General features: G+C 54.4%; 9 protein-coding genes across 9 annotated transcripts; 6 read left to right on the top strand and 3 right to left on the bottom strand.

Moving 5' to 3' along the window:
• Window positions 1-18: 18 nt before the first annotated feature.
• CGCA056_v005286 (uncharacterized protein) lies at window positions 19-1,269 on the bottom strand (the record flags this gene model as incomplete). Its single annotated transcript, XM_037320539.1, has 1 exon — window positions 19-1,269. One exon carries the CDS (start codon window positions 1,267-1,269, stop codon window positions 19-21), a length of 1,251 nt encoding a protein of 416 aa, XP_037180993.1.
• A 1,863-nt stretch (window positions 1,270-3,132) lies between these two features.
• patB-4 (Carboxylesterase patB) lies at window positions 3,133-5,052 on the top strand (the record flags this gene model as incomplete). The annotated part of the gene is made up of 5 exons (XM_037320538.1): window positions 3,133-3,219; window positions 3,287-3,313; window positions 3,366-3,722; window positions 3,789-4,674; window positions 4,772-5,052. 5 exons carry the CDS (start codon window positions 3,133-3,135, stop codon window positions 5,050-5,052), a joined length of 1,638 nt encoding a protein of 545 aa, XP_037180996.1.
• Window positions 5,053-5,609: 557 nt separating this feature from the next.
• On the top strand, window positions 5,610-6,021 carry CGCA056_v005284 (uncharacterized protein; the record flags this gene model as incomplete). The annotated part of the gene is made up of 2 exons (XM_037320537.1): window positions 5,610-5,767; window positions 5,826-6,021. The coding sequence occupies 2 exons, from the start codon at window positions 5,610-5,612 to the stop codon at window positions 6,019-6,021; spliced, it is 354 nt and encodes a 117-aa protein (XP_037180995.1).
• Window positions 6,022-6,334: 313 nt separating this feature from the next.
• CGCA056_v005283 (Heterokaryon incompatibility protein 6, OR allele) lies at window positions 6,335-8,002 on the bottom strand (the record flags this gene model as incomplete). Its single annotated transcript, XM_037320536.1, has 1 exon — window positions 6,335-8,002. The coding sequence occupies one exon, from the start codon at window positions 8,000-8,002 to the stop codon at window positions 6,335-6,337; it is 1,668 nt and encodes a 555-aa protein (XP_037180998.1).
• A 1,628-nt stretch (window positions 8,003-9,630) lies between these two features.
• On the top strand, window positions 9,631-10,551 carry patA-1 (Acetate transporter protein patA; the record flags this gene model as incomplete). Its single annotated transcript, XM_037320535.1, has 4 exons — window positions 9,631-9,705; window positions 9,761-9,956; window positions 10,006-10,102; window positions 10,278-10,551. The coding sequence occupies 4 exons, from the start codon at window positions 9,631-9,633 to the stop codon at window positions 10,549-10,551; spliced, it is 642 nt and encodes a 213-aa protein (XP_037180997.1).
• A 1,689-nt stretch (window positions 10,552-12,240) lies between these two features.
• CGCA056_v005281 (putative transporter) lies at window positions 12,241-14,255 on the top strand (the record flags this gene model as incomplete). The annotated part of the gene is made up of 3 exons (XM_037320534.1): window positions 12,241-12,989; window positions 13,067-13,567; window positions 13,622-14,255. The coding sequence occupies 3 exons, from the start codon at window positions 12,241-12,243 to the stop codon at window positions 14,253-14,255; spliced, it is 1,884 nt and encodes a 627-aa protein (XP_037181000.1).
• Window positions 14,256-14,444: 189 nt separating this feature from the next.
• cef-1 (Pre-mRNA-splicing factor cef-1) lies at window positions 14,445-16,831 on the bottom strand (the record flags this gene model as incomplete). Its single annotated transcript, XM_037320533.1, has 2 exons — window positions 14,445-14,777; window positions 14,831-16,831. The coding sequence occupies 2 exons, from the start codon at window positions 16,829-16,831 to the stop codon at window positions 14,445-14,447; spliced, it is 2,334 nt and encodes a 777-aa protein (XP_037180999.1).
• Window positions 16,832-19,903: 3,072 nt separating this feature from the next.
• CGCA056_v005279 (uncharacterized protein) lies at window positions 19,904-21,874 on the top strand (the record flags this gene model as incomplete). The annotated part of the gene is made up of 4 exons (XM_037320532.1): window positions 19,904-20,095; window positions 20,184-20,257; window positions 20,336-21,717; window positions 21,765-21,874. The coding sequence occupies 4 exons, from the start codon at window positions 19,904-19,906 to the stop codon at window positions 21,872-21,874; spliced, it is 1,758 nt and encodes a 585-aa protein (XP_037181741.1).
• An 816-nt stretch (window positions 21,875-22,690) lies between these two features.
• CGCA056_v005278 (uncharacterized protein) lies at window positions 22,691-23,026 on the top strand (the record flags this gene model as incomplete). Its single annotated transcript, XM_037320531.1, has 1 exon — window positions 22,691-23,026. The coding sequence occupies one exon, from the start codon at window positions 22,691-22,693 to the stop codon at window positions 23,024-23,026; it is 336 nt and encodes a 111-aa protein (XP_037181742.1).
• Window positions 23,027-25,552: the final 2,526 nt, after the last annotated feature.

Raw genomic sequence — 25,552 nt, 5'->3', positions numbered from 1 at the left:
GTAACCTATCTTCCGTGGCTAGTCTGAATCCATCCCAGTCAGATCAACCACCTCTATTTCGCGATTTCCGTACGCAAGTGTCTCGGTTTTCGGCTTTGAAAACTCCAATCCGCTGCCACGCCTGTTGCGTCTAGAAGCCACTTCGATGCTTGGAGACGAGCAAATTTCGTCTCCTGAACTACTGTCACAGTTCATGGCGTCCGGACTTTCCCCAGTGGTGGCATCGAGGGAGCATTCGTCCGTGAAGTGCGAGTCCCCGAATCTGCTTACTCGCGTGCCAATTGATGTCGGATGGTCTGTCTCTTGTGCTAGCGACGCATTCAGCATCTGCGTTCGACGAGAATCTGGCGGCAGGCTCTGATCCGAACTGCTCTTGCCGTCCGTCTTGATGTCTACCCCCGGCATGAAGGCTTGTAAGCCACCGCCCATGAGTCGATCGATCCAGTTCAAAGTGTGCATGTCATCCGTCGTCAGTAGGTCAACCAGTAATAAGCCGACGATGATCACCGTCCATGTCGTAGTCCAGAATGACACTCGTGAGATGCAGGCCATGGTCATAAACTCTGCCAAGGCAACGATTCGCCAACGCTTCGGGAACCCGTCCTTCCAGAGCCGAATTGCATCAGAAGCGACCCTTTCGACAGTCAATGGCGAAGTGAAGACGCTCCAACGTCTCGCCAGTTCCCAGTGGTTGAATTCTTTCTCGCTGCCGCTGAATCTGCCCATGTTTTGCAATCGCTGGCCCCAGCCGGGCAAGATCTTGCCGTCGGAGGCCCAAGGTTGTTCTCGGCAAAAGTCTCTCCACCGTTCAAAAACTTGGACCGCATAGTCCTCGCTCACGTCGAAGTACTCCTTATGCCTGGCTCCGCAATTACAGACCCATTGATGCTGGAAGTTGGCCAGCTCCGCGTGAATGAGTTTCTCCGCAAACCCGTGGAAGTTGATCTCTTCAGCCACTGCACTGGCATGCTCTTCAACCTCCACGTGAGCGCAAACGCCTTTGATCTGGGAACGGCGCCGGTCAGGATGTTTCTGTGTCCTCCCAATCTTAAGAAGTTCGACGTCGGTCTCCGTAGACTTGATTTTGTACAAGTAGATGGATCCAATTTGCGTCTCTTTCCCCTTATAGGAAGGGCCATCCTTAATGAGCTTTGCTAGATTTCGATCGATCTGAAAACTCGAGAGCTTCTTTCGGGCAGAGCCAACATCGCTTGTGCTTCTTTCGGGCAGATCCGGGCGCTGCTGACGTCTTTCTACCTCGTCACCCATTTCCGGCAAGGTGTGAGAAGCTCCAAGTGGCGGTCTAGATTCATTGCTTGGTGTTCTCCTTTGTTGAACCGGCGGAGGTTCTAAGGCGTGAGAGGACCCCGATGAAATTGACCTGACTCTAGGAGTTGGTTTTCGGCTTGATGTGTCGATCTCAATATCGGCCCTCTGAAAGGATCCGACACATATCAAGTCTTCATTGCAAGAAGTCTCGATATTTTTTGCCGAAAGTTGACTTGAAGTACGCTTTCGTACCCTGTGAGGGGCCAGGCCGGGTTGGGTCGGGGCTAGCGGAGATGACTTGGAGCTCAGTTGATTTGTGTCTACGGCATGGCTCCGTCGTCTAGGATTCCCGATAGATGGCCGAGGCGGCGGAGGTCGCTTCTTGACGTCTTGAGAGCCATTATTCTGGCCATTAGATGAAGATTCGAATGACATCATCTCGCAGTGAATGAAAATGGGCGTTTAAAATGATCTCGACGATGCCGTATGGCTTTGGTGCATCTTATCACGGCAGGTTCCTATCCTTAAATACGTGGGTTCTGAACATCTCAAGGCAGACTCGGTCGGGGCTGGCGAGTAATGAAACGCTGTTGGTGACCAGGGTTGAGGGCGGTTATGTTGGTTTGGGGAACTGCGCCTCCCCTTGTTGGCCCGTATTTGGCGATAACCTCCGCTTCTGCATATCGAATCTTGACTGTTACCAACACAAAATGCACACTCCTATCATTGCGGACCATTGGGGTCCGTTTCAAAACCCTGTCTTCTAGCACGCAATGCCACGATGCCTTGCTGCATGGCATCCGCAGCATGCTTGTCTTGAGGGGCTGGTGTGCGCGGGCCAGAACAACGGCCGGCCAGGGGAATGAGGGCAGTGCGTGAAGGAGGCCGCCATCATTCCTAGCCTCTGTGTTGACGCTGTTGTCAACGCCCGGTTAAAAGTGAAAAATCGTGCTATTATTTCCAGGCCTGGAAAGTTTAATGTTGCCGTGTGTGGCATCTTACATGCCTCCTTTGTAGTATGAAATTGTTGCCATCGTTCAATCCGTACTAAAGAGTTTAAAGCTCTTTGGCTCATCACAAGGCTTCCGCTATGCCCATATTGGTATAGCTTACGGGAAGTGGCTGAGCTAACTAGTTCTTTTCCCAAAACCGCAGAGTCGTTACTTCCGACAACGCCAGATCTGACTAAACAAATGTGCAATGAGCAGTCTCACCTCGCCTCGGGATGCCACCATTTCAAGGTGCCCTGAGCATGGAAAATGACGGGTTGATCATACCTACGTTGCGCGATTACTAGCAGACCTTGTAGAATGTATTTCAAGCGAGAATCCATCCATGGGCGTCATTTTCTGCTATCTTAAGAGATTTTTCAGCTTCCCACGCGACGCCAACAGAGTGGATTGACGGAAGGGTCTTCGGCCTGTCCTACATGGCTTTTTCGTGAGTTCTTGGGTGATGCAAGGGCATCATAGGCTATTCATAAACGTACTCCTAAGGTATAGATTGGCCTCATCACTGGCGTGCGTGAGCGTGGAGGCTCTTGGGTCCGGTTTACAGCTGTATCTGCCTCATCGTAAACTATACCTAATTCGGCACGCCTATTAAGAGGCAGGTCCCGACGCCATGGTCGAAGGATTCAGGGATCAGCGTCTGTGTGAAGGCTTGTTTCTCCAACGCTCGCCTAGATGGCGTGTATCTCAGTCACCATTAGCTGGTAAGTGCCGAGGCAGATCTGGAAGAGTATCTATTCATGATGTTGGAAAATTGATATAAACCTCCTAACCTCGCAGTTATTTTTCACCTTTGGCTCATCTCGATTACAACCTCATCAGCAATAATCTTTCATCCAACTTATCTAAAATCATGCATCTTTTGCTTCCAATCCTATCCTTCGCGGCTTTCACGCTGGCGGCTCCTGCAGGCAACTTGCCGGTGGTGGATCTAACCTACGTATGCAGTCCCAAATACTGATAACTTTTGACGTTGCTGAGCCTTGATGATGCTGACATTCTCCCAGGCATCATATCGAGCAAACAGTTTCAATGTAAGTTTTAAATAACCCTGATGCCGGCTATCAGCAACTGACTTACATCCAGGAGACTGGTGGCTATTACAACTTCTCGAACATCCGCTACGCAGCGCCGCCCACGGGACATTTCCGCTTTCGTGAACCAATTGCGCCTACCGGACGGCAATGCCACGTCGACGACGGGGACATTGGGCACGTGTGCCCTCAATCTTCCGGAAATTGGTCTCTCATAGCTAGCCAGTTCTCGAAAGCCTATCTCAACGGCCAACCGTTCGACTACAATGCCGCGATGGCTGCCGTCCCCAAGAGTGATGCCATCGTCAGCGCAGATTCCCGCACCACCGAAGATTGCCTCTTCCTCGACGTCATTACACCTCAGGCGGGGTTTGCCAAGAACGAGAATCGCTTGCCGGTCTTGATCTATGTAAGTCACGACTTGTCTTCATGAATTCGATTTCTCAATCGGCAAGCTAACTCGCTTTCTTTGCAGGTCTATGGCGGTGGCTACTCGAGCGGCGACAAGACAGGTGACGGCGACTTCAACCCCGCCGAGCTTCTGAGAATCAGTAACTCGGGCTTTGTCTACGTCTCCATCAACTATCGACTCGGCGCCCTCGGTTGGCTCGCAGGCAAGGATGTCTCTGCTAATGGGACCCTGAATGCAGGGCTCTATGACCAACGACTGGCTTTTGAATGGGTTCAACAGCACATCCACCTCTTCGGGGGCGACAAACACAGAGTTACTGTCATGGGAGGTTCAGCAGGTGCCGGGTCAATCATGCATCATCTGACAGCCTTCGGTGGTCACAAGAACGAGTCTCTCTTCAGCCAAGCCATCCTTCTCTCACCCGCATTCCTCCCTTCGCCGACGATGATCAGCGCTAAAAGAGCTTTTAGCAACTTCCTTGCCCTCTTAAACGTCACATCTCTCAGCGAAGCCCGCAAGTTGCCTGGCGAAGCTCTCATCGCCGCCAACGCCTTGCAAATCTACAGCGAGGCATCCTATGGAAGCAATATCTATGGACCCGTCGTGGACGGCACTCTCGCTCCAGCTCTGCCTGGTCAACTACTTCTGAACGGGACATTCAACAAGGACGTCAGGATCATGACGATGCACAACACTTTGGAGGGTCTGACCTTCACCAACCCAACGATCAACTCGTCCGCCGACTACCTCACCACGGTCACGTCATCTTTCCCAACGATCTCAAAAGACGCGCTGAAGTTCATCAACACAACCCTATATCCTCCCGTGTTTGATGGATCTTTGGGATACAAAGACGAATTTCAGCGGGCCCTGGGCACAGTTGAGGACGTCAACATCATTTGCAACACCCACTACATTGCCCAGGCGTTCAGTAATCAGGCTTATGCATGTAAGTGGCACCATTCACGCATTTGATTCCCATACTTCCTTGCCTTCAACGCATGTAGCCTCGGCACTTAAGCTTTACTAATATACTTGAAATCCAGTGCGGTTTGCAGTCCCTCCTGGAACCCATGGCCAGCAGACACCTTACGTCTTCCGAAACGGTGCACCAAGCGGCGTCGTCCCGTCCGTAGCTGACGCTCTCCAACAGTACATCGTCAGCTTCGTCACTAAGTCGGTACCAACTTCGTCGAACGGCACTGAGATGCCTATGTACGGTGCAGAATCCGTGTTGGTCAATCTTGCAACCAATGGGACCTCTTTGCAAAAGGATGACACAGCAAACCAGAGGTGCACATGGTGGCAAAAAGGGCCGTTCGCCTAATGTCTCTGCGACTGACATACCCTATACGATGTTTTCCAGGATGTCGTAAGCCTTCGAGAGCAATGCCGCATGTACGACAAATAAGAGAGGCGGTCTTACAGACTGTCTACCAGAAGGGGATATATGTTGTAATTACGTACTGTGAGAATTGATGGTTGTTCACGTCATAATCTTTGTTCCGATTCATCAGATTGGACGTCTTCGTAGCGTGTGCCCACCCGATTAATACGGTGCTGACAACTTGAGGGTGTGATGCAGGTCACTGCCATCTCCGTATGTGTGGCTGTCTACGTCTGCCAAGACTGCCGCATGCTGTGCCATAACTCAGCCGACGGTCAATCTAAAGACGTTGTCTCCACGATTCTCGTAATTCATGACTTTCTCAACTGCTTAAAAAGAAAATGGTGAGATGCCGGTTACTCTCACAGCACCTCAAACTTTGAACCCCTCCCCCCCCCCTTCGAGTACCTACAGTAACAACCGATAATCTAAGCAACATGAAACAAAATACACTGGAGTCGGAGCATGAGCATGTGTGTTCGACCTCAATTTCGGCAATGCTAACGTTCAGAAGGAACGAGGGCAAGACGAATAACTCACACGAGGTCACGCCCTTGGAAAAGCTAGACGGCGACTCGCCGCAATGGATTGACTGTCCGTACTGCTGCAAACGGGCACAAACTTCAGTCTCCAAGACAGGGACAAAACGCCAGCTGCAAGATTTGAATGCGTGCAATATTGCTGCGTAAGACAGACTGTTAACCAGAAAACAGGCTTCTTCGAGTGGTATCAGGTTTCTTCTTCTTCGCCGTACTCTGTGTTCCAGGTGCCATAGGATGGCTTGAGGATGTACACTATGAATGCGCCGAATGCCACAGGACTGTTGCAACGAGGCCACATAAAGGGCCAATGAAGATCTACAATCCTGCTAAGGAAAGTAGGAAAAAGGAACACGAAGAGCATATGTGATCAAATGGTACAGCTCTTTTTCGAGAAACAAAATGTCGAAATACGTTGTTGCAGTAAAGCCTTTTGCATTTCACTACGTCTCTGTTCTGTGTTTCTTAGCCACGAAGTAATATTTAAACCTCATATAACACCTACAGGTGCTAAAATATCATAGCGTAGTCGAAGGCGACTTGAAAATTTGACGTTTAATCCGCTAGACTAGCTTTCTCTTCGGTGTTGGCCGGATTAATTAATTTGAAAGTAGGAGAAATGGCGTGGAAACGAGGAAACGAGGAAACGACGGCAACTTTTCCTGGCATACTTGACTAATCGGTCAGGCTAATACAAACCCCTTGGCCACACAATTTCCTTCGTCAAAGTCCTTGAGTACCTCCCCTTTCATGATTCCGGACACATATGTCTCACCCACAACCTCGTAGTGACCTGACCCACGGCCTCTCAATATAAACGGCACGTGAGAGCCGAACAGAACGACGACGTCATCACCAGTCTGCGCCCCGATTGGCGCGAGGCCCATGTAGCCTTTCTTAGTGATAAAGAATCGGCGGCCCAGGGCGTATTTCTCCAACTGAAAGTCGTTTTCTTCACTTTGTAATTGAGATATGATCGAAGGCACTTCTCCATAGACCTCGAAAGCTAGTTTCTGCAGCCGAGCACTTTGGTTTCTATCAGGTGTATGCAAGCCGTTTTCCCACTTGTACCGGCGAGATCGTGTACTTTCTTCCAGTGCCTTGTCGTCGAATTGACGGCGACTCTCCCAATAAGGATCTGGTACAACGCTGGGGAGGCTGAAGGGGCGATGGTAGAGGTCATACGGCTGCAGACTCCACATGTTCGCCAGCTTTTGGAAGCTAGTCTTGAGCTCCTGTAGTTCTTCGTCTGATGCGGCCAAAGGCGGAAGGTCGGCAAGGAGAAGAGGCCCTCTCATGCTACTTCCTAGAATATCTTTCAGCTCTTGAGTTCGAGTGCTGAGTAAGTCTTGACGTTCTGCTTGGTCTGCTTGCTTTGGATTTCGGAACGTGACAGGCGCCTCCGTTCTTGTCCTTGTCTTGGGAACTTTAGGAAGGCAACTTTCGAAATTGCTGACCGAGTCCACCTCCTGTCCCACAACGAGAGTATTCCAAAATGCTGCGTGTTCAGCCTCTTTGGAGGGGTACGGAGAATTAATCCGTCGGGAATCCAGAGCCAACTGCTTGCATTGCCCAACAGCAACGATAAACTCTGTTGACCTTTCCCAGTGTGAATACAAGTCTTCTGGAAAGGGTGCGTGTAAAATGTCAATTTCATCCCAAATTATTCCCTCCACGAGTGCCGTACCCATGTCTTCATCCGCGACGGGGGTGGACTTGGGGCCAATACCAGCGGCGTACACAGGCCTCTTTGGCTGGTCTTCGTCTAACCAGTTGCGAATAAATGAGAATCGAGCAAGCTTCTCGTTTGCTTTGGCAGTGTGTTCAATAATTTGGTGCATGTCGAGGTTGGCGTTCGGGTCGATGTAGTGCTCGTCATGAATACCTGCAAACAAGAGCTTGCCAGTGTTAACCATGCTTTGGAGCTCATCCACCATCTCACGGGGGTAATACTTGATCCACTGTTGAGGATCATTGACCATCTTTCGTCCTTCCAACACTTCTTGCGACTGCTTCTCAGCCAGCTCGTACGTCATTGGGAACATTGTTCTAGCCACGCTTTCATCCTCTTGAGTCAACGGTGGCACCGCCCACCAAGGAATAATGTCGTGGGCGTCTCCATCCCGCTTTGGCAGAGGTACTTCGTGACGTCGGCGAGACCAGTCTGGGACCCAGGATGGCAAAGTGCGTTTCGCGATCTTCTCATTGGTCGAAACTCCTGTGCAATGTCTCAATACCTCTAGGCCTGGTGAACTTTCCACCATCCTGCCAGCGAACTTGGTATAGATTCTTTCCACGGTCTTTTCGTAGTCAACAACGAATCCCTTAAGAATGTCGTCGGTGGGCCTCATTTTCAACCCCAAGATAGCAAAGATCTTGTCCCGAGGGTCGGTTGCGTCGAAGTGACGATATTCCACGACCCACCTCAACACGTCTCCTTCGTGGCATTCATCCTGGTGACTTTTAAGTCGAAGTCGACTGGAGCTCCAGCGCACGTAATCCAAATGTAGAACCTTGTCAACTCCAACAATGTTTTGACGAAGCAGGGACACGTCGATCTTGATCCTTGCGCAGGCCACGACTAGCTGATTCCACGGGATCAATCGACTTCCACAGCGAAGTGTCACCGCGTTCGAACTCGTCATCTTCCTGGTCCCGCCGCCCCAACAAATTTCTTGTACAATCCACACGCGGTTCCACCATGCCCTCTTAAACAGGCTCTCCATTGCGTCGCACATCTTTTGAGTGAGCCGGGGCATGCTGGTGTACGGAATCTTGCTCCCGAGCGCTCCAAGCACATCAATGGCAAAATCACTGTCGTCTCTTTCCTTCCCAAGCCAGATGTTGACAGCGTTGCATTCGTAGTAAATGAGATTCATGATGGGGACTTGGATGTTTCGTTCTGCAATATCCTGCTGATTGATGCAAACCGCATCTGCCCAAAGGATCACCTCCCCGTCGGTCTCACGTCGATGCCGGAGGAATGAAGCCAGATTTGGGATAATTTCGATGTAAGTGCTATCGTGAACTAGGAGAACTTCGCTTGGAGTCTCCGCTCCCCAGGTGTAAGAAAGGGTTTCATAGCTCATATCTCCGTTCACATCCAGATCTGATGTTTCCAAGCGACACCGGAGCGGTTCCGTTGGGCCATCAGCCGGCAAAAGATGTAGAAGACGGATCTCAAGCGACTTTCATCCCAGAGAAGCGGCGTGTATTGGTATGGTTGGGATGCGTTGGCCAGCAAAGATTGCCCCGAGTTCGCGTTCGCGGGCTTCATATTGTACGCTGAGGGAAAGGATCAAGAAGTATCAGCGATTTCAAAGGGTACATTTGACCTACTTCTAAGACAGATGAACAAGAAACTGATAGTTCAAATAGCTCAGGATGCCGCTACAACCGCTTAAATTCTCGAAAGCGTACAACTTGCCGCCAACACCAACGGATGCGACCCTTTCTTATGCAGGCCACAGAACCAACAGCATGAAAACCGACCAATCATCGACTTTTTACGTTTCATGTAGTCAATCATTTGACAAGAGATAAGAGGGGATGGCGATTGCTGCCTACATAGACAAGTCAAAGTCTACCCACCTTCACTGCGGAAAGATTCTCAACGGACGCTGCACCTTGTTCGGTGCGAGGCATGAGGTAAGCTGTATAATTTGAAATGACTTAGAAGCGAATTACGATGTCTCCGCATAAATTCTCTGGCAGAATGTTGTCTGGCAATGCTCCGAAGGCCTCTGGAAGCCAGTCGTTGGGGCCAAATTAGCAGCTTTTCAAACGCCGAATGGTACCAAACTTCTGCATTGGCCGACTGGAATAGCTTGAGACACTATCAAAAAAAAGTTCCTTATTTGACGCGACTGCTGTGAAGTGAATAAATAGTTTTTGTGTGACCGATCAAGCTTGCGCTTTTAGTCACCACTTACAACTGACGAGGACGTTGTTGAGCAGATACGGCAGCGCGTGCGTCAGCATGCCGTCCAGAACACAGATTGATATCGAGGCTTGTGATACACAAACAGATTCGAAATTGCGGTTCGCAAATCCGGTGAGGTCAAATCTCAAGTCTACACGCTTCCAAAGGCTAACGAAGACTACTTCAGGGTCCATTCGGCTATGGCGCCTTCTCAACGACATTGATGACCCTATCTCTGTCCATGATGGGCATTCGGAATGTTGAGAATCAGACCGTCTTCATAGCGAATCTCTGTTTCCTTGCTGGGATAGGCTTGCTCATCTCTGCGCAGTGGGAAATGGTCAGGGGCAACACGTTTGCTTACACGACCTTGATTGCATTTGGTAAGTCTACCTCCTATAGTATCTTCAACGCTGTTACTGACGACCAAAGCCTTTTACTACGGTGGCTACGGGTTTCTTCTCATCCCCTCTGTAGGCATCGTGGATGGTTATGGAGGCAAGACGGCGGAATACTTCAATGCTTTAGGGTTCTATCTTGCTGGTATTTTATCCTATCTCTCAAGCTGAAGGAAGTGATAATAACATGGTGACCCAGTGTGGTCGCTTTTCAACCTCTTTTTCTTTATTGCCGCCTTTTCAACGCAAGTTGCCCCCGGTGAACCGCTTTACTCATGTTCCATGCTGACCGTGGCGAAATTGAAGCAATATCGCAAATGTTATCGTGTACGGCGCACTCGAGCTCTCCTACATTTTCAACTGCGCCGCAAACTTCGCCTTTGCAGATGACCACACAGCATCCGGCAAGAGCTTGACGAAAGTCGCCGGATCTTTCGGATTCATTGCCGCGCTGGCGGGATTCTATGCCATGGCAAACGGCTTCTGCGGCGATGTGCTGCCGTTTGAGATACCGTTAGGCGATCTCTCGCGGTTCTTTGCGAGAAGAAAACTGCGTGGCACCAGAAGAAAAGCCACGTGAGGTTCGGAGTAGAACACGCCGTTCTTCGTCGTCTGCCCGGCCAAACGCCGTTTGCTGCCGATGGCCGAACGGCGCCGGGGATCCACAATCGATCGGCTTCTGCCGAGCCCTGCATCGGGATTTGGCGTCTCATCCGCATTATTCAGTTTGGTTGTCTGGTTTTATGAAATGGCCATATGAGCAGATAGTCTGCAGCAAGTATCATAGAATGACTAGTTGCGTTTCTTCATTATGCTTCTTGTCCCCGTCCAAAGTCTTCAGTCTCCTGCACAGAATAGCTCCGGTGCAGCTTCCGGTATTTAACACGGTAGTTTCAAGCCTCTCAACGCACTCTCGATGTCATATGGAATTGACCTACGCTTTTTGAAGGCCCATGGAGCCGAACTTCGACGGAGTCAACGAAGCATGCCCGCTGCTCATCCCACTTGTGGGACACAGGCCTCCATCATGTTAAGCAACGACTCGGCTCTAGACTATTCCGAGTGATCCCAAAGAGAGGATAGGAGCGTGGTGGCAAGCCGCCCTCCCGATCCCGCCCTCCAAAGCCGAAGCCGAACCATTCAAGCCGAGGACCGGAAGCCGAGATGGGTCGTGTGGGGCTCCCACCCCCGACATCCGGCCCGCCTCCGTCGAGTGTCCAGTGCTGTTTACCCCACTTTCCAGCCCATCGACCCCCATGCCCGCCCCCCTCCTCTCTGCAAGCTTGCACACTTCCTCCATCTAAACGGACTCTGCAGCGGGAATAGACACACTAGCCCCGGGGAATAGCGGATTCACCATGCTTTAGTGTCAGCCCGCCCTTCCCCCTTCGCGCGTGAACTGCTGGGGCAACAGACAGAAAGCCTGCCGTGCCGTCCACCACATACATACCCGCTATTGCGTGATTGGGTCTCTTGCAAAATTTTGATAAGTGAGCAAAAGGGGGACGGGACATAGTATACGTACGCCTGGAGAGAGCGGGCGGGCGCCGCCATCAGAGATTACATGGTCAAGTCAGGTAGGTAAGCCGCAACAGGCCTCTGGTGCAGTAGTCACTGGACGGTTGCTGACCTCTCGTGAGTCACAAGACGGCTCAGCGCTGACGCCGGGCCGCGACCGGCGGCGGTAGCGGTAGAAACGGCGGTGGACAGCTGTTGGTGGTGGCTGGGAAGCGGACAGGGCAGACAAAAGAACCCCCTCTCGATGAATTTGGAAGGATTTGAGAGGGGGCAGTAACAAGGAATCGGCCTGGGGCCGCATGCCTCGCCGGCTTCTTACAGCGCATTGCAGTGTGTAGGGGAGCGGAGAAGTTCAAGGTTGCCCGCCGCAAACCGGGGGTGGACCGTGGCAAGAAAAAAAAGCTGAATGCGGAAGCCAATTCTTCACACACTCTCTCTCACTCTCATACTTTTTTCTTTTTCTTTCATCATCTTTGACTCATGACGTTGTGTCATTGACTGGAATGGACCCTTGAGGCTCAAGTCGTAAAGTTTGGGATTACATGCAATTCTGCGCAGGAGCTTAGATTGCTTGCATACAATCAACTCAATTGCAACCTCATTCTGTCTTGGCCCAGGATTCACATACATCTCATTTCAAGGTTCACCCACCATCCTGCTCACACGAGCCTCAAACTCTGAAGCCAATACTAACTCATGAGTTCAGTTTTCAACAAGATTGAATCCGGAATAACACCAACCAAAACAAATCATGGCTCCCAAAAAGGGGACCTCGCCGTCCTCGGACGAGAGAACGCCTCTCATCCCCTCCATCGAGCACCAACCAGCAACGCCCCTCCCCATCGGCTCGGAAACCAACGCCATCCCGCCAAACGAATTCGACCTCCTCCTCTCCAAGTCCCTCCCGACCACCGGCCCTTTCCTCGAGCCCGAGTCCACCGTGAACCCGCTCCTGCGCGGGCCCCGCCGCTACTCCAAGACCTCCAACCGCCGCCCGTCCCTCGCCAGCCGCTCCGATCGCTCCGACTCCGGCCTTGAGACCGCCGTCACCGTCGCCGACGACGATGCCTCCGACGCCGCCAGCATCAGCAGCGTCGAGTCCACGCCCTACCTCAACGGCATCTCCCGCTCGCGCTTCTGGTTCATCTTCGCCGAGATCCTGCTCACCTACTTCATCGCCTGCTTCGACGGCACCATCATGGCCAGCAGCCACCCCGTCATCACCTCCTACTTCCACGCCTCCAACAGCGCGTCCTGGCTCTCCACCGCCTTCCTGCTCACCAGCTCCGCCTTCCAGCCCCTGCTCGGCCGCCTGTCCGACAGCATCGGCCGCAAGCCGCCCTACGTCGCCACCATGGCCATCTTCTGCGTCGCCACCGTCTGGTGCGCCCTCGCCCAGAGCATGACCAGCTTCATCCTCGCCAGGGCGGCCTGCGGCCTCGGCGCCGGCGGCATGATGACCCTGGGTAGCATCATCGTCAGCGATCTGGTGCCCATCGAGTGAGTCCCCCCTTTTTCCTCCCCTTCGATATCGGGGTAGTATCTACGCCCACACAAACAACTAACACACTCTCCAGAAACCGCGGTGCCTACCAGTCCTACATCAACATGATCTACGGCGTCGGCTCCGCCCTCGGCGCGGCCCTCGGCGGCGCCATGGCAGACCACCTCGGCTGGCGCTGGGAGTTTGGCATCCAGGTCCCGCCCCTGATCATCTGCTGCATCATCGCCGTCATCGCCGTGCCCGGCGACCTCGGCCTCCCGCGCGGCGCCAAGCGCGAGACCCTCGTCGAGGCCCTGCGCGCCTTCGACTTCAAGGGCTCCGCCCTCCTCACCACCGCAATCACCTTCTTCGTCCTCGGCCTCAACCTCGGCGGCAACGTCCTGCCGTGGTCCCACCCCGTCGTCGTCGCCTCGCTCGTCATTTTTGGGGTGTCCTTCCCCGTGTTCTTGTACGTCCAGTCGTACGCCGGACGGCCCATCATGCCGCTGTACCTCGTCCGCCACGCCCCGAGGGCGAACCTCATCTTTTCAAACTTCTTTGCGGCTTTGTTGAGTAACGCCATCCTGTTCAACATGTACGTCTCTACCTTTCGATCCAGACTCCCTCCCTCACTAACACCACGCTCCAGCCCCCTCTTCTTCCAAGCCGTCCTCCTAACAACAGCAACCTCCTCCGGCCTCCGCCTCGTCCTCCCCTCCGTCGTCTCCTCCATCGTCGGCACCGCCACCGGCTTCCTCATCACCTACACCCGCCGCCTCAAATGGCCCCCGCTCTCCGGCGCCTCCGCCCTCTTCGTCGGCTGCCTCGCCCTCTCCCTCATGCGCCGCGGCTGGCCCTCCTGGCTCTACCTCCTCTGCCTCGTCCCCTCCGCCGTCGGCCAGGGCTTCCAGTTCCCGGGCACCTTCATGGCCGTCCTCGCCGCCTCCGACCAGCGCGAGCAGGCCGTCGTCACCAGCACCCTCATCCTCTGGCGCTCCCTCGGCATGGTCCTCGGCGTCGCCAGCAGCAGCCTCGTCGTGCAGAACGCGCTCGTCGGCTACCTCGACGATTTCGTCACGGGCCCCGACAAGGACGAGGTCATCCGCAAGGTGCGCCAGAGCGTCGAGGAGGTCGTGAAGCTGCCCGAGGTGTACCGCGAGCAGGTCGTCATGAGCTACGAGGCGGCACTACGGCTGACGTTCGTCTGCTGTACGGCGATTGCGTTTGTGTCGGTGCTGACGCTGGTGCCGATCAAGCTGCCCAGGCTCGGTTCGCGTAAATAAGGGGTACTGATAGTACTTTACATGATTTCAAGCACGATGTTGAGAATGATATATAAAGCATAGCATCAAATGGCGTTGGATGGGATCACATAATAAAATTTTCAATTTGCCATGCCCAGGCGTTATAAGCCAGCCAGCCCACCACCCCGGTGTTTTCACAAAAAACCCAATCGTACAGTACAATACATTCTAATAGTGTCCGTTCACCCCGTTGCTGCGGAGCGCGTCCAGCTCCTCCTTCGTCTTGCGGTAAAGCTCCTGCGCCTCGCGCTCTCTCCTGCTGACGAATCCGACCTCGTCTCTGAGGGCACCCAGGCGCCGTTGGATGGCGACCTCTTCCGAAATGGCGAGGGTCTTGAAGCCGCTGAGAGCGTTGTTGGCCTTCTCCAGAGCCTCGGCGGCCTCGCCAATCTTGTCCTTTAGCATCTTTTGCCTCTTCTGGTAGCCGCCAAGGTGCAGCGCAAGCTTCTTCTCCAGCTTGATGCCCTTTTCGGCAGTGGCCACGATGGCGTCTTGAATGGACTGTGACATCGTTAGCTAATGATTCGTAGAGATCAATTCGTCTCTGGACTTACATCAAAGGCATCTCTCATAGCTGCCTCTTCTTCCTCCTCATCTTCGCCGTAGCAGCCAAGTCCCAGAAGCAGGGAGTTCTTGCCGCGGTTGTCAAAGGACTGTTGAATCTCGGCCCGAGACGGTCTGGGGTTGGTCTCACTCAGAATCTGCAGGCGGGCCTCGGCAAGATCGTTGTCGCTGATGGTTTGCAGGCGAGGCGGGACACCGCTTACGGTAATCTTGGGTGAAGGGTACTTGACTGCGTCGTTGGCAATCAACGCAGCCGCCTCTCTGGCAATGAGCGCCTCCGCCTCATTCTTCACCTGGCGTGCAACAGACAGAAGCGCAGTGACGTCCACCTGGCTTGGCCGGGGCAGGTTCTTCTGCATGACCTGTGTCCTTCTCTGCATCTCCAGGGCGTGCTGCGCTGCCTTGTACTCGGCTTCTCTGCGGTCTCGTTCCGCAGCATCCTCGAGCATCATCTCGTCGGTTGCTGCCAGCCCCTTCTGTTCATCAGGAAGCTCCAGCTCCCATTCGGTGTCTTTCGGTTTGGGCAAAGACGCCAAGCCTTGTCGTAGTTGACTCCGCAGAGCCATGTCTCTCATCTTCACGTCTCTCGGGGTGGCGCCGACCACAGTGCCGTCGTTGGCGTTCAGCGCAAAGCTGTCGCGGGGCGTCCTCATGGGGGTCTGGCCAACTCGAGCTGGCGTTTGACCAACGCCGTTGGCATGCATCGGCGTTGCCATGGGGTTGGGTGTTGCGACAGTTTGCTTGCGAGGCGCAATGCCATCGAATCCTGTCGACTCGGCACCCTCGTGGAGAGGGGTGTTCTCACCACCAAGCAGCGATGATTGCGTGTTCGTCAGAGCTCGGATGTTTCTGATCTCGTTCGCGATGTGGTCCTCTTGCGCCGGTGCTCGGGGTGTCCTGATCGGGGCGCTGTTGTTCAAAGTCGAGTACTCGCTGACCAAACCGCGTGTCGCATCGTTCTCGCTCTCGCGCGCCATCATGTTTGCCCTCTCACCGACCATGCCCATCTTGACAATCTCCTCCAGCTCGCCCTCGCTGACCTGCGGCGCAGGCAAGTTCAGCGCTCGTCGCTTACTGCTCTGCTCGGCCTCGCGGATCTTCTGCATCTGTCCGGCCTTCATGGCGGCTTGGAACGACGCAGACGGCGGCTCCTTTTCCTTCTTCCTTCGCTTATTCTCGCCATCCTCATCCCCGTCACCCTTGCGCTTGCTCGCAAGCTGCTGCTTTCTCGGGTCGAATGCCAACCGCTGCTGCTCGTTGCGCGCGTCCTCCTCGGTGGTATCGTAGAACCCGGGCGCGGCCTTCTTCTCGAACGGAATGTCGGCATTGTAGTCCATCTGCCCCTTCTTGCGCGTGACGACCTTGATGTTGATGCCGGCCGTCTTCAGCTCACGCCGCTTCTGCAGCGCAGCCAGGCGGCGCGACTCCTCCTGCTGGCGCTCTCGCGCCTTGCGCTTCGCCTTCTTTCCCTGTGTGTTTGCGAGACGCGCGCGAGCCTCGCTCAGCATCTCCTTTTCGTCCTCGTCGAGATCGATCGTGTCGGGGCGGGCGGGCTTGCTTTCGGGGTCGGGGTCGACTTCTCCGGGACGAAGTCTCCTGACATCGTCGGCGCTGGGTGCTTGCGTCTCGCCGCCTTCCGGGCCGGTGAGACCAAATGAGCCGGCCTCGCGGGCTTCGGCTTCGTCGAGGAGCTTCTGGTATCGTTCGAGGCACTGGTTGGCGGTTCGGCCGACGATGGGGGCGATGGTGCGCCATTGCGTGGGCATCAACTTGGCGAGATGCAGCAGCTTCTCATCCTCCTCCTTGCTCCACTCTATCTTCTTGATGCTCGGGTCCAGCCATTCGTTCCATCTCGCCTTGCACTGCTTCGGGGTCTTGCGGGCGAGCAGCGACGAGACACGCGCCCACTGGTTCAGTCCGTATTTGGAGACGGAGGCCTTGAGGATTTCATCCTCGATGTTGGTCCAGACACCTCCCTTGACGACACCCATTTTGTAAGGTTCGGTGATGAAATCGGGCGGGCGGATTGTTGCAAAAGTCGATGAAGCCCGTCGCGAGGGCGTTACGCGATGCGAACAAACGTGAGGCGATCGTAAAGTTTTGGTACAAGGCTGATGGGAGTCCTCACTTACGTCAGCAGGAGGCACGCGTGATTGGCTCCTGCGCAAGTCCGAGAATGCAGCTCACCGAGACTGGCCGACCCACACCGAGTACGATCTGATAAATTGTCTCGGTGAGGTTCCCCAAAGTCAATTACGACCACAAAACGTGAGGGTGCATGGGACTCAGCAACGATTGGACTGTGCTCCGCTAGCACCTTGATAAGAGCAGCCGCACTCACGATGTCAAGTTGTCGCCCCCTCTCTTTCCTCCTCAACGCCGCCGAGGCATAGTTGCATCCACGCGGCCGTCGTATTCACCAACGACGATGTCCCTTGCGTGGCCTACATCTTAGTCGATCCTTCTTGTCGATAGTGACGAGCTCTGAGCATTTGCTTCGCAAGATGGCGTGGCCTTGGATCGCTGCAGAGAGGTGGGGTTTGCTTCACCAGCTGACTCGGCGTGCAAACGCCCGACGATAGGATCACTTTTTTTTTTTTTTTTTTTTTTTTTTTTTGGAAAACGGCAAAGTGCTCAATGCGGTAGGTAGATTACCATTTTCCTAGCATAGCAAAGCGGAGCGGAGTTTGTTGGCCGTCAAGCCACCACATGGCGGACAGCTCACCACCCCGTGGACAGGGCGATATGCCGTCGGATGATGGCAAACAGATTGCGAAGCTGCAGACGGGGGGACAATCAACTTCTCACAAATTGCTTTCGGATCACCCTGATGTTCTCCTGGCGTTCTAGCAAGTCGGAAACCGGAGCGCAAGGAACAGCACCTTCAGACGAAACCTGGGCCAGCCCAGGCTCGGCAGAACAGAGTTCGCAAAACAGGGCAGACTTTCAGCCAACAGATGGAACTTCCAGGACAGTGGCACCGCGGGACCGGTCCGCCGGTCGGTGCTGAAACAGGCCGACCACCGAACCTTGTCGACGGGTTACGACAGGATAAATGCCGTCGGCGTTGGGCGTTGGACTGGTTTCTGTTTTTGGGCAGTGAGTTTGCGCCGTTGTCAGTGAGCGGCTGCTGTCAGGACTCAGAGACTCGGTGTTCTGTGAGAGGTGGTGCTCTGACTGTGTCGACATTGTTACGTATGCTGGGTCAATCTGACACGTATTTTGACGCGGAGTCGTGGTTATCATTGCTTAAGAGACAGGGTGGTTTGGGTGGTATTTGGGTAGCATTTGCATTGCTTGCTGGCGTATCAGTGACAAACCCGACGGCCAGTGACAGCACCTGTTGGTCGCCCAAGGTGAAGGAGCAAAGTGGCCGCGCGGGTATCAAGAACGGGGAAACATCAAGCTTAGAAATCAAGCCCCGGACTGCGGTCGAGTCGAATCCCGGTTCGCGATGGCTGCGACTGGACTAGCACTGAACAGTATTACAGAGTACTAATTCCATTGGATGCGGTGCCCCTCACTAACTGTCGGCCCTGACAGATCTGGATGCTAGGGATGCAGTACTGCATAGTACACACCTAAGGTGCCTTAGGTACGTAGGTAAAGTAGAGAAGCAGCTGTTAAGTGGCTGCGGACAGTGAAGAGTAGCCGAAGGGTGGCACCCCTTATCGCGCCCATCTCTGCGAAACTGCGTCATGGATATGCCTGGCATACGCCAACTCATGCGCCATCCGTTCCACGAGATTGGTTCGCACTCGTCGAGGACCCCAGGTCCGGCAGGCACGCGGGCCATCGCTGGGCAGACCTATGGCAGGGACAATGTGGTTTGCGAGGACCTGTTATGAGGGATTGATGGTGGTGACGCTGGTGATGATGATAGACTTGTTAGACGGTGTGTGTGTGTGAGAGAGAAAGAGAGAGAGAGAGAGAGAGAGAGGGCACATCACTGCCCTTTTACGTACCTATTCCATGGGGGTTCATGCTGAATTGCCCTGTCATGACCACAACATGATGAACGTCCGCTGATAGAGTCGAGTCCAAGGGAGTCCGCGGCGATTCCTCCCGCATCTCTCTCTGTCTGTACCAACAAAACTCCGCCAGTCCACCGGCCCCAACGAAACGTGGTTAGGCCGTTGCGGCGTTGGTCTGGTCTGGTCTGGTCTGTTCTCTATTTTGTCACTTGAGAGGCTTCTTCTGCCTGCGCCAATAGGAATCGTTGGCGCGCACTGCTCTGACCTTGCCTGCTTCACGTCTGGATTCCCAGCGTTGCGCAGCGCATGGCAGCGCCCATCGTCGCCTCCCCGAGTCGTACGCATCCCCCGGCGGTGCGTGGTGCCCTTCTCCATCCGATCATCACCCCCTGGATCCCTACCCGCGCTGTCCAGAAGTTCCGGCATCCCAGCTCTGGCCCCCCCATCCCACACAGTCCGAACCCCTGTCTTGTCTGCTCTGTCCAGTGCGTCGTTCCTCTGTCTCTGTCCCTGTGTCGCCGCCCGGGCCCTTGGCTCGATTTCATCAGCGTCCATCGCTGTCCCACACGCGCCTTATCTCTCAATGTGGACAGCGGCCCCCGGTCCCCAGCGACGTAAGGTAGCGTAGGTACGAAGCTCGCAGCGGGCTTGTTTTCTATTTCTTTTCTCGTTTCCATTCCCATTCCTACCTTTCTGCCCGTCACGGCCTTGGTCATGTAGCCACGGCCCCTCCTCAGCCCCCTCCCTCTTCAGCGTTTTTCGTTCTATCTTTTCTGTTCATAGTTACTGCGTCCCGCTTCCTGCGAGAGTGCGGCTGAGAGATAGAGATCGTTGTATCACCAAAAGTGCGATCCAACAGGAATGGCATCGTGGCAGTGTCGCTGCGAGAACTGAACCGGCCCCCAACATTCAAGTCCGAGAGGGACGAAATAGCTCCGACGCCCGACGAAATCAGCTTCTCAAAAAGCTCAGCATAACTTCTTCGAACCGGCCCACGGTGTCTTCTCGTCCAGCGAGAGCTCCAGCAAGCTTCTCAACCTCATTGCGACAAAAACAACCCAAACCATAGAAGTCAAACTCAGCGCAAACATGTCAGCGCCGAAAGACGACATCGTCGTCACCCGCGTGGACCGCGACACCCAAGGAAAACCCATCCACGAGGCCACCGAAACAACATCGCTGCTCGGCGCCGGCGCTTCAGCCAGCGAGACCTCCTCCTGCGAAGACACATGGCCCGGCTACGCAGACTTCGCAGACCTGCCCTGGTGGAAAACCCCATCTGTAGGACACCACCAAACCTTGCCGGCCCGTGCCGCGGGCTGGCTGATCATCATCCCTTCTCTCGTTGCTGACAAGCGTGTTGCGCCAGGTCTACTGGCTCCTCCTCCCATATGCCCTCTTCACCCTCGCCTTTGGAGGCTCCCTCGTGCCTAAGCTGAATCTGTATGTTGTTCGCCAAGTGACTGTTGTGTGTGAGTTGGTGCGTGTCGCAAACTAGTCGCTAATGCCGTGCGATTGCAGAATCGTGGATTTGGTATGCCAAAGGCACTTTGCGGACCAGACGGTCCTGGACCCGGCGTTCGTGTACACGCCTGTCGTGCTCGGGGCGGACAATCCGCAATGCTTCATCCCGGAAGTGAAGAAGCGCGTGTCCATGTTCACCCTGGCCATTAATCTCACCACCGGTATCTTATCCGCCATCACTGCGCCCAGAATGGGTCACTTGTCAGACCGTTATGGCAGGAGGAAGCTGCTCGCCATCGCATCCGTTGGCGGCGTCGTCGCCGAAGCGACCGTCATCCTGTGCGCCAACTTCCCCTGGACCTTCCACTACAACTGGCTCCTCGTCGGCGCCGTCGCAGACGGCATCACAGGCTCCTTCACCGCCGGCAGCGTCCTCATCAACTCTTACACGAGCGACTGCACCCCGCCCTCCAAGCGCGGCGTGCGCATCGGCTACCTCCACGCCTGCCTCTTCACCGGCCTCGCCTTCGGCCCCCTGCTGGCCGGCTACTTCGTCACCTGGACCGGCAGCCTGCTCTCCGTCTTCTACGTCACCATGGGCTGCCACATCGTCTTCATCATCTTCGTCGGCTTCGTCGTCCCTGAGTCCCTCAGCATCAAGCGCCAGCTGCGCGCCCGCGAGAAGCACGACCGCGAGCAGGAGGCCAAGGCCGTCGACAATTCCACCTGGGCCTCCATCAAGGCCGCGAACCCCCTCGCGCCCCTCAAGGTCCTCTACCCCCACGGCCCCGGCACGTCATCCCGCCTGCGCATCAATCTGCTCGCGCTCTCCTTCACGGACATGATCCTCCTCGGCGCCGCCATGAGCGCCGGCACCGTCCTCCTGCTGTACTCCGAGTCACCCGAGACGTGGGGCTGGGGCACCCTCGAGAGCTCGCGCTTCATCTCGGCCGTCTCCATGGTCCGCGTGCTGGCACTGCTAATCGTCCTCCCGACAATCAACTACGTCTTCCGCGTCCGGCCCGCCACCTACCGCCGGCGCGTCTCGGGCGTGTCCATCGTAGAGTCGAACAACGGCGCAGACACCGTCGACACGTGGATCCTACGCTTTGCGCTCCTGTCCGACGTCACCGGCTCGCTCGGCTACCTCTTTGCCAGGAGCGAGGCCGTCTTCGTCATGTCCGGTATGGTCACATCCCTTGGCGGGCTCGGTAGTGCCACGATCCAGGCCGCCATCACGAAGCACGTCCCGGCGGACCAGGTCGGCCAGCTGCTGGGCGCTATCGGTGTCCTGCACTCCTTGGCGAGAGTCCTGGGCCCCATCGCGTTTAACACGCTGTACTACTCGACGGTTGGCACGTTTGACCAGGCTATCTTTGTGCTCCTGTCCGCCCTGTTCGGACTGGCTTTGGTGGCCGCCTTCATGGTCAAACCTAATGGTAAGTCTCCCCCCGTACTGACCGAATAGCTCGCTAAAACTTTGCAGTTTATCTCGAGGATAACTATGAGCCTGTTGGCAGCTCGGCACCAAGCAATGCGAGCACCGAGATCCTGGCAGAGGTGGCGGCGGAGGAGGAGTTGATACCCAACAACTGAGACACTTGCATCGGCGGAAGTGATGTGCGTTGAGTTGTGTCATTAAGCGGGCAATACCGCAGAGCAAGATACCTAGAAGATAGACGTCCGCGCCCATGAGCGCTGAGAGCGGCGGACAAACTTTTCTGTTTAGAGTGACAGGGTCTACCTGTCTGATACAGCAGTATCACCGATACCACAACACACTTTTTCTTTAGTTTATTACAATAATTACCTCCACAAATGAGTAATGGATTGGAAATGAGGTGAGGGGTTAGATGGGCTTTGTGCCAGCCTGTGGCATGGCACACTGTCACAACCGCCCTCACATCAACAATAAATATCCCAAACTCATGTGGTTTGTGAGGTGTGCTAGTGAGTTTTCATCGCACGAGGCACAACCAACTTCCACATGGCTCATTGCCTGTCAGGCTTCTCATCTCACGAAGCTTCACTGTGATACTCACATTTCCGCAGGTCTGCTTTCGGCATCATTTGCAAACATGAAAGCATCCTTCTGGGGTATTGCCAAAGAAAGCAAACCCTCATTGAATTTGCCAAGACGTTACCTGTGGTGACTTACTAGTGCCTCTTGAGAATTTGTGTGACAATCACTCATCCCTGCGGATGTGAGCCACCCTTCATAAAGGCTGAAGCCATTCCCTTCAATGACCTTTCTCATGAGTTTCTCTCCAGTGATTGGGAAGGGAGTCTCACCCGCGATCATCACTGACACCAGGAAACAGTCAAGATGGTACGTCAACCAACTCACCAAAAACCTCACTTAGGATACTCACACACCGCAGAACCTCCCAGCCCTCATCCTCCTGCTCCTCCATGCAGCCCTCACCACCGCATCCCCCATCCTCTCCTCCCCTACCGCCTACGAATCCGCCAAAGCCCTCCTCGAAGAAGGCCTCTCCCTCACAACCCTCCACCAAAACAACACCCACCTCCTCGCCCCGCGCCAGGCCTCGCCCATCCCAGGCCTCCCCGCCCCATCGCGCGCCTGGACCTGCTACCGCGGCGGCGACTCCTCGCACGGCGTGCTGCAGGCGATGCACGTTGTCTTCAACACCCTCTTCGGCGCGCCGCGCCTCAGCGCCGGGCCCAACCAGTGCCACGTCGCCGTGTGCGGCGCGTTCCATCTCTCGTGGTGCAACCTGGGCGTAGAAGCCGGAGATGAAGACGCCGGCGCGCGGGACATGGCCGTGGCGCAGGACCCCGGGAAGGGTACGATGTGCATGGCGGCCGTGGAGGGGGCCGGGTTCGACCCGCACAAGTTTTACTACTGGGGGCGGGTCGATGCCGTTTGGACGCCGTGGTATGGAGGTGGGAGTACGGTCAAGACGTGTTAGACTATATTGTTGGGAAAATGAAGACTAGCTTCCAGTTGCAGATACTGCATGGCTGTGTACAGCTGTTATGGGGATGCCCCTTTCAATATGGGGCTGATGAGAAACACAAGCGTTTCTTCGGGGAACCAACGCTCCTGGTACCTATCAAATCTAATTAAATTACAGATATGTGTGTACATACACTCAATCCTTGGGGCATGATTTTAGGTCAGACTGCTTGTTGTTACCATGCTTCGTCCTCGTTCTCGTTCCCGTTTCCGTTGTCGTCATCTCTCTCGCCAGCTACCAAGCGGTGTTCGGCCCCGGCTCGGCTCGGTTCCGGTGGCGACCTCGGAAAACCCGGATGCCTGGCCCTGCAAGGTTGGACGCATGCTTACATGCCCCCACGCCCCCGCACTTGCGGCCCATCATAAACGCAAACTTGACCCTCGATGCCATCATCCGGCATGGTGTAGTGGTTAACATACTCCGCTTTCACCGGAGAGCTCCGAGTTCGATTCTCGGTGTCGGAAAAGTCGCTTCTTTTTGGGATTTTTACAACATCCTACTTCGAGCCGTGGGTAAGTAAACTGGGTCACTCGTTAGTGGACAATGATTCTTTTGCCTATTCAAGCGTCGAAAGGGCTAGATTGTTGTTATTAAAGAAGCTTGTGAACGTGGTTGTCTGTCACGCATGTGTAAAAGTACACAGTTGAGATGAACGTGTACGGGCACGCCCAGATGTCAGAAGCCGACAAGACACCTTTGCGATTGAACAAAAAAGACGTATTCAATAAGTCTTCATGACATACCCTTTGTAATCGAATATTCAAATCCCCTGGCGTTTTTATCAATATCCGTGGTTCAGCTGAACCAAATAAAGCTTTTGAAGATGATATGTGACGACCTACATCAATACACCAACCGACGACATCCCACGCACCCTCGTGCCATCGACAGCAGGGCTAGCTTCTCCCGCCGACGACAGGGTGCCGAATGCTTTTGGAAGGAAATAACCTCGAGATGGTCTGTTACTAACCTTACACGCAACTGCAGCATTGAAAAGGGGTATTGAGGATGGTTCAATTCATAGATATCATGTGGATTCTAATAGCATATAGGGCCTGAAAGTATTTTCTCCTCTCGGCAAATTTACCGTCGAAGTCTGCCACATGTGAAGACAAGACATGCAGTTTTATACGGGGACGTCCTTTCTTCCAGGTGTCTCGCCATCCTGCCAGCTGCGGGGTCGTCGGCCTCCTGCATTTACAACGCCAAGTCAAAGTCTGTCAAGACCTGCACTGCTGTTGTACTCTCGCGCGGCCGTCCTTTGTATAAAAAGGAGGCCACATGAAATTTCTGCGCAGGACCATTTTACCTCTGTACTTTGCACTTTTATGTACCCTCGTCAATTACATTTGAATCAATGGCAAGAAAAAAGCCCACGGTCCACAAGGAAAGAGAGGCCTCTTTCATGTTTCCGCGGCTCCACCAAGCGGTTGCCACCGCCGTGGCCGACGATATCGGCTCGACGTGGTTCAATCAGGACAGCGACCAACATCCAGTCAAGGAATGGCAAACACGTATCATGGGCAGGTTCATGTGCGAGAACGAAGCCTGCGACAACAGTATGTGGGGCAGTAGGACGGTAGCAACTTTGATAAGGGGATACTCGGGCAATGGTTACAACGCCACAGTTTTCAATCAGCACTGCATCGACTGCAAAACGCTCGGCGCTTTCATGGTCGACAAAGACTGTTACGTGGAGCGTATCGCATACCGGCTCAAGATGTGGGCGGGCGTTGAGATGGAGCGGCCGGACTACAACAAAACAGACGGCCCGCCACACGAGCAAGAGCTCTGCGAGGGTTGCAAGAGGGGCTACTGTCAGAAGAACAGGGTCAGGAACTGACGGGATGAGGAACACTTTGGGAGTTGTGCTTGAAAGGCTGGATTAGAGGACATGGATAGAGTAGGATGTTACTAGTTCTCATCATCTTCCCGATTCCTGCAACGGCTGGAGATACTGCAACAGAGCCAGTCAAGCTCTCAACTCGACTTTTGAGTCTACTTTCAGGCTGGAAAGCGTTCAGAAGGTCATGTCATGATGGAAATGGATGGCGAGTTTCTTCTCCTGAACATTCTTGGCAGCATAGCGTACATGTGTCTTGGCAGGAAGTTGAAGCGTAGGCTAAATCGAAGACCATGGTCTGTTGTGAATATGACCAGTGGACTTGACTCAGATAGGAAGTCTCTTCTTTATCAAATATGAAACCATGTAGCCGTGGATCACAAACTTCTTGATTCAGTCAATCTTTCTAGCATGAATCCCAGCAACGATGCTTCATAGGCGCTCTGAGGG

Source organism: Colletotrichum aenigma (genome assembly GCF_013390185.1).
Source record: "Colletotrichum aenigma strain Cg56 chromosome Unknown KSG_Cg56_contig03, whole genome shotgun sequence".
Classification (NCBI taxonomy): Eukaryota; Fungi; Ascomycota; class Sordariomycetes; order Glomerellales; family Glomerellaceae; genus Colletotrichum; species Colletotrichum aenigma.
This window is presented reverse-complemented; position numbering and strand designations above follow the sequence as displayed.